The 12240-nt window shown below is 28.3% G+C and overlaps 1 protein-coding gene across 1 annotated transcript; it reads right to left on the bottom strand.

The window, feature by feature from the left end:
* Positions 1 to 8020: 8020 nt before the first annotated feature.
* LOC122850457 (baculoviral IAP repeat-containing protein 2-like) lies at positions 8021 to 8839 on the bottom strand. Its single transcript, XM_044149602.1, has 2 exons — positions 8332 to 8839; positions 8021 to 8109 (listed from the first exon to the last, which is right to left on the bottom strand). Exons 1-2 carry the CDS (start codon positions 8837 to 8839, stop codon positions 8021 to 8023), a joined length of 597 nt encoding a protein of 198 aa, XP_044005537.1.
* Between the last annotated feature and the right edge of the window lie 3401 nt (positions 8840 to 12240).

Genomic DNA, 12240 nt, shown 5'->3' with positions numbered 1-12240 from the left:
AGTTTTTCGGGCGACTCACGACGCAATGTTCCTTGTGTGATGTAAGAACGGGTTGTGCCGGCTGGGACATGAAAATCACACGATGGAGCGTCGTCGGTTGTCGCACGAGTTTCTTTTATTTTCTTTACACACAGCATACACACCGACCACGCAACTTAAATCCTTCCTTACTTTACTTCTTATCCACTGTCTAACACACAATCCAAGTCTTTCTTTTTTTTCTTTTACTGCTGACACACAACTGATATATTTTTTTTTTTTTCTTCCTTCTTTTCTTCTTTTTCTTTCTACACACTCTAAGCACAACTTAACACCGCTGCTTACACAACTTTATTATTATTTTTTTTCTTTTCTTTACAACACAGTGTCTATACTTTTTTTTTTATTATTTATTTTTTTAATTTTATTATGTCCTTGGCTTGCGGGCAACTCACGACGCAGTGCTCATCGTATGATGCCTCAACAGGTTGTGCCGGTTGGGGCAAAAAATCACACGATGAAGCGTCGCCGGTTGTCGCGCAAGCGCGGTCAGCTCGACGGCCATTGTTTTATATACCGACGAAGCTTGAGGGTGGGAAAATTTGAATTTTAAAATGGGGTTTGGTAGTTTTGGGGGGTTTGGTTTTTTTTTTCTAATTACAGGGGGGGGGGGTATTTGTAAGTTTAGACATTTTAATAATTAAAATCTAATTTTATTTTATTATTTATTATTGTTTTTTTTTTTCATAGGGTTTTTATTTTTTTATTTATTCTTTTTTTTTATTTATTTCGTGGTATTAGGAGGAGGAATTTCAGGGTCTTTTTAATTTATCTATTAAGAGGGGGTAGTCGCAGGTTGTAATTATTTTAATATAGATATATAAAAGGGGTGAAGGCAATAACCTGAATTTTGCCATTCAGGTCCCTGTTTGGGCGCCATTTTGTAACGTGACATGTTACTTTCTCACTCAATTCTAGAATTTAGTTCAGGTCGTGGATCAACGAATTATTTCAGACAAGAGGGGGGACGGTAAATTTTATTCATCGACGCTAAAACTTACTGGAAAAATGTCACTAAAACTAACCAAATGACCAAATAGACGAATAGCCAAATAACCAAATACCAAATACGAAATACCAAATAGCCAAATAACCACAATAATCACAATAATCACGAAAATCCGAATAATCCAAATAATCCAATTATTCCAACGATATCCATTGATGTTGATCCGTTCCTGAATATATAATTCTAAAACTAAGTTGAGGGGTTTGCCTGGGTCGTTCAGTGTGCTGGTTCGTGTACAGAGGGCCGAGTAGTCACTGAAAAAGTAAAATCAAGGGTAAACACAATAAATTACTTGACAAGACGATAATTATGGCACTTAAACAACAAGATTATTTATTATAAAAAAACAATTTAAGTATCAAAATTAATATTAATTATAATGTTAAGTTTTATCAAAAATTATAAAATATTATTTATTATTTGAACACAAATATAAACATTATGAGACCTGACTTCGAGTCATGGTCTTAACAACAAAACTGATATAAAAAAAGGGTAATTTACAAACTAATAATTGATGAAAAACGAAGCAAGGCTGACCAACTAACTATACATGAAAAAGAGGGGGATTTTCAGGAGGGGATGACTCCTGCTCCTTGGGTTTAGGTATGGATGACTCCAATACCTGGGTGGGGAGAAGACTATTCGAGGTTCTGGGATGGCTCCTCAAGAAACTCGAACTTACTAGTCGGAAGGCAGAAACCGAAGTGTCCATCCAGCTGGGTCACCAGCTTAAATAGCTCGAGAAATTTCCCTTTCCCTAACAATATTTCCCTTCTTGTTTGGCCAGCCCTACCCGATAATATTATAATAATAAAATATAAATTAAAGGTGGCCGAGTGCAACTCGTCACATGTTGTGAGCATTATCCATATGCAAAAATACGATGAAAGATACACAAATAAGTATATGAATTCAACAGTTTACTTGATTATTCTTAAGTTGAGCTTTTTTGCTGGTTTGATCATTCAATTCTATTTAATTCAATTTAATTTAATTCGATTTAATTAGATTTGATTTAATTTGATTCAATTTTATTCAATTTGATTTTATTCAATTTAATTTAATTTGATTTAATTTAATTTGATTTCATTTGATTTAATTCAATTGAATTTAATTTAATTTAGTTTAATTTAATTTATCTCAATTTAATTTAAATGAATTCAATTTAATATAATTTAATTTAATCTAATCTTATTTAATTGAATTGAATTTATTCTAATTTGTATTAATTTAATTTTATTTAATTTAATTTAAGTTCATTTAATTTAATTTAATTTCATTTCATTTAATTCAATTTAATTTAATTTAACTTGATTTAATTTAATTTGATTTCATTGATTTCAATTGACCTTAATTTAATTTAATTTATATTAATTTAATTTCATTGAATCTAATTTCATTTATTACAATTTAATTTGATTTATTTTTTTTTAATATAATTGGATTTAATTCAATTTAATTTAATTTGATTCAATTTAATTCAATTTAATTTATTTCAATTTGATTTTATTTTATTTGATTTTATTCAATTTATATTAATTGAATTTGATTTGATTTTATTTAATTTAATTCAATTGAATTCAATTTAATATAATTAGATTTAATTTTATTTAATTTGATTCAATTTAATTTAATTTAATTTAGTTCAATTTGATTTAATTTAATTTAATTCAATTCAATTTGATTTTATTTATTTTAATTCAATTCAATTTAATTCTATTTGATTCAATTCAATTCAATTTAATTGAATTGAATTCATTTTATTTAATTTAAGTCAATTCAATTTAATTTTATTTAATTTAATTCAATTCAATTCAATTTAATTTAATTTAATGTAATTCAATTTAATTTAATTTAATTTACTTGAATTTAATTAGATTTAATATTATTTAATTTGATTTAATTTAATTTTATTTAATTTGATTCAATTTAATTTAATTTTATTTTATTTAATTCAATTTAATTCGATTTAATTTAATTTAATTCAATTCAATTTAATCTAATTGAATTCATTCAATTTAATTTAAGTCAATTCAATTTAATTTTATTCAATTTAATTCAATTCCATTTAATTTAATTTAATTTAATTCAATTTATATTAACTTAATTTATATTAATTTGCTTTAATTTATATTTATTTGATTTCATTTAATTCACTTTCATCTAATTTAATTTAATTTAATTTAATTTAGTTCAATTTAATTTAATTTAATTAAATTCAATTCAATTTAATTCGATTTAATTTAATGTAATTCAATTCAATTTTCTTTGATTTTTCTTAATCGAATTTAATTTAATTTAATTCAATTCAATTTAATCTCATTGAATTCATTTAATTTAATTTAAGTCAATTCAATTTAATTTCATTTAATTTAATTCAATTCCATTTAATTTAATTTAATTTAATTTGATTTAATTTAATTTAGTTTAATTTAATTTAATTTAATTTAATTTAATTTAATTCGATTTAATTTAATTCAATTTAATTCAATTTTTTTTTATTTTATTTAATTGAATTTTATTTTATTTAATTGAATTTTATTTAATTTCATTTAATTTAATTTAATTCAATTCAATTTAATTTAGTTTAATTTGATTCAATGAGATTCAATTCAATTCAATTAAATTTTATTCGATTTAATTAAATTCAATTTAATTTTATTTAATTCAATCCAATTCAATTCAATTTAAGTCAATTCAATTTAATTTTATTTAGTTTAATTCAATTCAGTTTAATTTAATTCAACTCAATTTAATTTAATTTAATTTAATTCAACTTAATTCGACTTAATTTCATTTAATTTAATTAAATTGAATCTAATTTAATTTATATTGTTTTAATTTATATTAATTTGATTTTATTTAATTTAATTTAATTCAATTTAATTTCATTGAATTTAATTTAATTCAATTTGATTCAATCAAATTAAATTAAATTTGATTCAATTTAATTCGATTCAATTCAATTGAATCGAATGTCATTCGATTTATATTAATTTAATTTATATCAATTTTTAAATTTGATTGCACTCGCCCACCTTAAAATTATATTTTATGATTATTACTTTATGTTATTTTATTATTATATTATCGGGTAAGACTGGCCAAACAAGAAGGGGAATATTGTTGGGGAAAGGAAAATTTCTCGAGCTATTTAAGCTGGCGATCCAACTGGATACACACTTCGGTTTTTTGCCTTCCGACTAGTAAGTTCGAGGTTCTTGAGGAGCCATCCCAGAACCTCGAACAGTCTTCTCCCCACCACGGTTTTGGAGTCATCCATACCTAAACCCAAGGAGTAGGTGTCATCCTCTCCTGAAAATCCCCCTCTTTTTCATGTATAGTTAGTTGGTCAGCCTTGCTTCATTTTTCTTAATTATCATATTTTTTTAGTTCGTTAATTACTTTTTGTATCATCATTTTTCTTGTTGGTTCCATGACTTGAAGTCAGGACTCATAATTTTTATATTTGTGTTCAACTTAATAATATTTAATAATTTTTGATAAAACTTAACATTATAACTAATATTAATTTTGATACACAAATTGTTTTTATAATAAATAATCTTGTTGTCTGTGTGCCATAATTATTGTCTTGTCAAGTAATTTATTGTACTACCCTTGATTTTACCTTTTCAGTGACTTAATTTTGACATTCTTTACTCGGCCCTCTCTCCACGAACCAGCATACTGAACGACCCAGGCAAACCCCTCAACTTAGTTTTAGAATTATATTTTCAGGAACGGATCAACATCAATATATATCGTTGGATTAATTAATAATCCAATTGGATTATTCGGATTTTCGTGACTATCGTGATTATCGTGGTTATTTGGCTATTTGGTATTTGGTATTTGGTTATTTGGCTATCCTTCTATTTGGTTATTTGGTTAGTTTTAGTGACGTTTTTCCGGTAAGTTTTAGCGTCGTAGAATAAAATCTACCGTCCCCCCTTTTGTCTAAAATAATTCGTTGATCCGCGACCTGAACTAAATTCTAGAATTGAGTGAGAAGGTAACAATAATGTCATGTTACAAATTTAATTTGATTTCATTTAATTTAATTCAATTTCGTATTTTCCTGACATATTATATTCCCTATTAAGCATAATACTTTTTTTATAATTATACATATAGAGAAACATAAAAACATTGAAATAATGACTTAATAAAGTTTCAAAATAAATTCAAATATTTTCATTATGTATGATATTATGAGTGGGATTTTGGTATAAGCTCACAAAATATTATTAACAGTGTAGCGATTCTCGCTGCCTTATAGGCTGATCAAGACCGATCCAACGGAAATCCTCCAACTAACGACTTTGTTTTTATATTTTATTATTTAGTATTTCTTTTTTTGTATATTATTATCATTTTTGTTCATTATATTTTCTTACTATTTCACCAAGATAGTCAGAGGAGGGATAGCTTGGAGTGGGGACAGCTTGGTAGATCCGAACTGCTCCGAAATGCCTTGGGCTGAACTCGCTCTCTTGGCTGTGGGACGTGGTAAGAGATACACGTTTCGTGATCAGCTCTTGGTTTTACGTAATGTAGGGTACTCGTGGGTCTAGCTGGATACTCAGCGGACACGTGGATTTTTAGGTTAGGTTTTTGGGGCGTTATCTGTGTAGGTGTCTGTGCTGGTTGTGGTAGAAGGGCCGGATAGAGTTACAAGAAAAATTATTATAGTCAAATCAAAATAATCAACACCAACACAATAATATTTTATACTCAAAACCAAAACGCATTATTTATTCATCCAAAATTTAATCTTAAATCCAAAATACAAAAACGTAGTCTCAAAAATCCATAAATAATCGTAGTCTCAATATTCCAAAACGTACAATATAAACTTACTCGCGACCTTGAATTTAATTTATTAATTAAATAAACAAAAGCACCGCGTTTCTAACAAAATAACTAAACTAAATAATCAAAAAGTCCGCGACTATCTTTTAATAGTAATTGGTCTGTGCCATCGAAAATTAACGTTAATATTTAATAATTATTATTTTACCGTTATTTTTTCTGTGTCAATCAGTGTTGCATTGACCGCATGGTCACAGTGGTCTTTGCTTGTGCATTTTATATTATACTGTTTTTCTTATCAACAACATTTTCGCATATGTGTGGATTAGGCCTAGTGCCTTAGTGTGTTACGATATTTACTTGAAATTACTTTGAAATCAAACCAGCAAAAAAGCTCAACTTAAGAATAATCAAGTGAACTGCTGAACTCATATACTTATTTGTGTATCTTTTATCGTATTTTTGCATATGGTTAATGCTTACAACATTAATTTGGTCATCTACATCCAGCTACATCATCTCCTTGACCTGGTGATCTAACAATTTTTCTGTCACGCCCTTTTTATATAAACAGTGCCCAACACTATCGATCGAACTACCATTTATTCTGATCAAACATAGATGGGGTATACCTACGCTCCTATTTATCGACAAAAGGGTATTAAATATATTTTTATTTTTGGATGTTTACAAAACATTAACGTGCAATATTACCATGGCAACCGTCAGATCACCAAACAGGCGTAGCCTGTCTGTTGATTCATCTGATGATACTCCAATCAATGTTGATGCTGTAATTGGCACAAAACCACTAAAGCTGGACAGTTGGTCGAACACCAAAAAAAGCTGAGCTGTCACTAATTGACCAACTAAAAAATATGATGGATGCCCAGACTGAATCCATGTAGTTGGTAGAATGTCAGTAGAGTATAGGGAGAGATAGCGGGCAGCGTGCTGTTAAATGGTATACAATCCACGAAAAAACCGGTTTTGGGAGTCGTTTTTTTACCTGCCCCCGTTCCCTCTGTGCCGCTTGCTCGCGTTCCCCCCTCGAGCACCTACAAACTCCGCGGGGCCCTGATAAACTTCCCTCAAAAAAACTACCCTTAAAAAACCACCCCTATTATTATTATTTATTATTATTTATTATTATTATTATTATTATTATTATTATTCTTTATGATTATTATTTATTATTATAATAATTATTTTTCTATTACATATATATTTTTTCATTATTTATTTATTGTTATTATTATTTATATATGTACGTATGTAGATATATACATAATAATATTATTTTTTTTTTTAAATATTATTTTGTGATGTGTGTGCGCGCATAGGTGCAAGCAGACTGCAAGCAAAAGTGTCAGCAGAAGTGTCAATGGAGAATGTGTGTGAGCCAAACAAGTGTTAGTGTAGGGCGGTTCTTCTTTTGTTAGTGTAAAATGTTTATAGCGCTGCAGCGGCAGCAAAAGTCCCAACAAAAGTTTGAATGGAGAATGCGTGTGAGAATAAGTGTTAGTGTAGGGCAGCCATGTTTTGTAGTGCCTCAGCACTACACTTATGTCTATAGCGCTCACTCTCTTGAATTAAAAATGCGTTCTTGGTTATTTAACAATAACAACTGTTATAATTAGAAAAAAAATTATTTCAAGTGATTTTATAATAGATAATAATATTCTCTACCACATCCATTGGACGATCACTATTTTTTTTCAAATAAATAAAAAGTTATATTGATATTTTTAACGTAGCGCTCCGTCACTTAAATCTGAAATGCGTACTTGGTTATTTAACAATAACAATTGTTATAATTCAAAAAAAAAATTATTGCAAGTGTTTTTATTATGAATAATAATATTATCTACCACATCCATTGGACGATTACTATTTTTTTTCAAATAAATAAAAAGTTATATCAATATTTCTAGCGTGGGGTCTAGCGTTCGAGTCAGCCCAGGTGTAATTTTTTTTTTTATTTAATTTTTAATTTTTTTTTTTTATATTATTAAATTTATTATTCATTATTCAATTTTTAAATAAAATTTCAAGTATGACTCATTTCTATGCAGCTGGGAAATATAGGTTCAATAATTAAGACATTTTATTTGTTTTAAAAATTTATTTGATCTACTTTTGACACATGTTCAATTATGATATTATTGGTTGAATGACACCAGGTATATGAACTCGACATATAATAAATTTATCAATTGCTGGAGCACATTTGACACATGTAACTATATGTAAACAAGGAAGAAAAATAACAGACAATGGTTCATTATAACAAATTTTACAAACAAATGTATTATCTTTTTTTTTACTTTTTTTATCTTTTTTTATTTTGTCTTTCTTTTTCTTAATTTTTTTTTCTTCCGTACTTTCTTCACTTTTTTCAAAATTGTATTGCAATGAATATCGTTCGACAAAATCATTTCCTTTTATTAGTCGGAGAAAATAACATTCCGGAAAATATCTAGCATGTTCTTCCCATGGATCTTCATTATTTTTCCAATCTTTAATTCCATTTCCACAATGATGACAAATTACATAATCTCCTATAGACGAATAAAAAAATCCAGCCTCAGCCATGGATTCTTTTGTCTGAGAAATATATTTCGGCCAATAATAAAATGTATTTAATCGTGATTCATATGGGACCAGATCTTTTTCCGCTGGCGGTGTAGTAGATATTCCAACACAATGTTCTTCAATTGGGGGATTAGAATATTCTTCTATTTCAAGATCAATATAAAATTCAGCATAAAATGTACGGTCTTCGTCTCTTGAAGTAGATGGAACACGATACGAAGCACGAAAATCTGAAGGTATACCATGTGGATCACCTTCAATAGGTATAAGTTGTGGGCTTACTCCTCTAGGTACATTACCACAAGCTATATTTCTAATAAAACGACAGCTTGCCTTAGCACGTTGATGATCTAGCCACGGATTGTCACTTGATTCCATTTTTCAATTTCAACACAACACTCAAAACATTTCAACTTAGATCCATGAACAGTATAATAAAATCCAGCAGCAGAAAATCTTACAGGATCACAAATATCGGCTACCAGTGATAGCTCTATACTTTTTTGTCTAGTTTCTTCTACTCGATAAATATATTTATTATATTGCCGTTTTCTATCTTCTACTAAAGACGGTATTTTTAAAACTAGTTGTCGTAAAAGACGACGTGGGTACATTTTTTGATAATGTAATATGGGAGGGGAGTTTTCACCTGAACCAATGGATGCAATTCCCCAATTCATAAACTACTTATTTTCCAGTAAAAATTCCACACATGTTTTTTTTATAAATTTATTTATTTAATTTCGATTACAAATAGATGATTGTATTTTAGATCCACTACCAGTAAGGAAATGAAAATTTTTCTTATGTTTATAATTCTTACGTCTACTAACAATTTTTTCAAACATTCTTAAAATATATCGGTCGTTCCGTTCAACATCATTCGTAAATAATCGGAGAAATCCGTCGAGCCTCCCACCATTCGCGAAATAATGAAGAGCAACAATGCACCAATGACCGCAACAATTACTCGTAACACTTTGCAGCTGTATATTGTTGTACTCGTGGATGACACAATTTCTTTTGAGAGCGTAAAGGAAACGGGGATCTCTCGGAGGTCATCTGAAGCTGTCGAAGAAGAGTCCATGGCCCAAATTATTGACGTAAAAACACACCCAATGAGATCCCGGTTGATTATGATTATCAAGATTAACAATAATTCCACAAGGTTTCGACCATATATGAGGTAATCGGTCACTAGCGTATACTCCTGCACGTGTCAAATCCGTAAGTGGTAATGCGTCAACTAATTGAATAGTATTCATACCAATGTTTCTTTGACTGTATTGAAAAACGAATTAAAGACTACATCTACTTCAATGTCGTCTTCACTTTTTCCTCCTCGTATAATTAATTTTTTTCCAATGAACCAATTTTTTAATTTATAAACGTTTTGTTGAGTACAAGTATAATTAGGATAATTTACTCCGTGAAATAAACAATAATGTTCGTCTGCTGGTAATAAACCAAATCGTGGTGATATATTTTCTAAATTAATAATACAATGTTCTCGCAAATATTGTTGTAAAAACATAAGTAGGGAAACAGGGCCGGTTCTATATCATCCCTTAATTAATCATCCCTTAATTAAAATTCGTAAAAAAAAAAAAATAAAGGGTAGTTTTTAGAGGGTAGTTGGGGGTGTAGATAAGATGTTGAAGATTGAGGGATATGTGTGTGTAGTTGAGATTGGGGGGATGAGGGTTGAGAGTATGGAGATTAAAAATGGGGGGACGGGAGTCGGGAGACGGGAGACGGGGACCGGATGTGTGTCGTTATTAATAATTTTCAATTAAATGTTTTGTTTATGTATATATAATAAAATTAAATTATTGTTTATACATTGGAAAAAATTATTTAAATAAAGTTTATGGTTGGGCAATAAAAATTGTGAATAAACAAAAAAAAAATAGAATTATTTTTAATTTCAAATAAAGAAAAAAACCACTTCTATGAGATGACGAAATAGATGACCTCACATAAAAGTGAACCTGAAAAGTATCAGATTACATATACGCACATGCACTTAAGTGACACAGCGTCTATACATTTATTTTTTTAAAAACCAATAAATTTTATTTTCATCTAATAAAGGAATTGACTGAAAGACTTGTATTTAAATATTTTTTCGTCGAAGCATGACGTGATTTACACTCTTGAGGCGACTATTAAAATTTTATTACTTTTGTTTAAATATATACAAACGCATTAGAGTCTAATACATGCTCTATATGGGTTTTTCTTCTTCTCTATATGTTTTTTTTTCCTCTTTCTCAAATATTAATGATGTTATATCTTTATCTTTGTTATTCCTTTGAAATAAAAAAATATATTTTTTTATTTTGAAAATCAGTTTTTTCACTAAGGGTTTCAAGAATATTTTATTTAAGACACCCTCAGTTCGTTTTAAACGGTTAGTCTGTGACAGTCAAAGCAAAAAAATTCAAAAAAATGGTTCAGCTAATAAAAGAAATACGGAAATTACAGAGAGAAGTAAGTATGACTAGTTTTGTTTGTGTGCTGTGCAATAGAAATTTTTGTTCGTCGTCTTTCAAGTGATTCCAATTTTTAATATTTTTATTTCAGAGTCTGGAAATATTGAATATAATAACAGCAATACAAAAAACCTTGGAATTATTCGAAATCATTGATAGTGACAATCAAGTAATTTCATTGCACATCAATAGAAAGAAAATTGACGATAAAGTGAGTATAATGTTTATAAATTTTTTCTTTGATACGTTCTTTAAAACTCAATGTTATTTAATTCTCGAAATTATTTTTCTAGCTTGATGAAATACACAATCAAGGAACAAAACAAATGATGCTGTTAGCTTGTGAAGTGATAAAAATAATAAAAAATGATGAGTTGAAGTACGAATTTTATGAGGATATTGCAGAAAATGTAAAGATGATAGAGACTGAAGTAAGTTATTGTTAATAATTTCGATACGTTTAAAAACAATATGTATAAATTTTTATTTATGAATATTTTTATTTTATTCCAGCATAAAAGACTGAGAATGAATTTTGATTGTATCAACAGAGTTGTTGAAAACTTTAGAAACAACAGAATATTCGACTTTTCCAGAGAAAGTTTCAATAAAGCTGTAAGTATCATGATCATGTAAAAAAATATACATTATTATTTAAAAAATTAAAAAATTTATTATTTAAAATAATTATGTATATTTTTTTACATGATTTGAGATAAAATTGTATCTGAAAAAATTAAAAAAATTATTATTTAAAAAATTAAAAAATTTATTATTTAAAATAATTATTTTTTTAATTTTTTCAGATACAATTTTATCTCAAAAAATATAAAGTAAATGAACGACTTTCTATTGCATTGAGGAAAACACTGAAAATAAAGGAAGAGATAATAAGGAAAAAAATAAATCCGAGTAAAGTATCAGAGCAACATAAAAACATAGTAGATCTTTTTTGGGTCCGTTCAGTGACCCCCCTACACTAGCCAGAGGGCCCGCTCTATTGGGGGTACCCCTAGACTGCTCATAGAACCGCCCCCGGCATGGCTCCCTAGACTATAGAGTAACTGCCCCCGCATAGAACATCCCTCTGTAGTATACGCAACCATTTTGCCGGCGGGTACGACCTTTTTTTATTTCTAGTTTCCTAATAGAAATAATAATTTTATCAGTGTTTTTTTCATAAATTGTTTATAAAAAAATTTTTTTCCGGTTAATGACTTATGCAATAAAAGTTTTTATAATATTTAAATCCATATATTGATGTGAACACTTTACTTTTCCGTC

This window comes from Aphidius gifuensis, linkage group LG2 (assembly GCF_014905175.1).
Source record: "Aphidius gifuensis isolate YNYX2018 linkage group LG2, ASM1490517v1, whole genome shotgun sequence".
Classification (NCBI taxonomy): domain Eukaryota; kingdom Metazoa; phylum Arthropoda; class Insecta; order Hymenoptera; family Braconidae; genus Aphidius; species Aphidius gifuensis.
The sequence above is the reverse complement of the archived record's forward strand: the minus strand, read 5'-3'. Positions and strand labels throughout refer to the sequence as shown.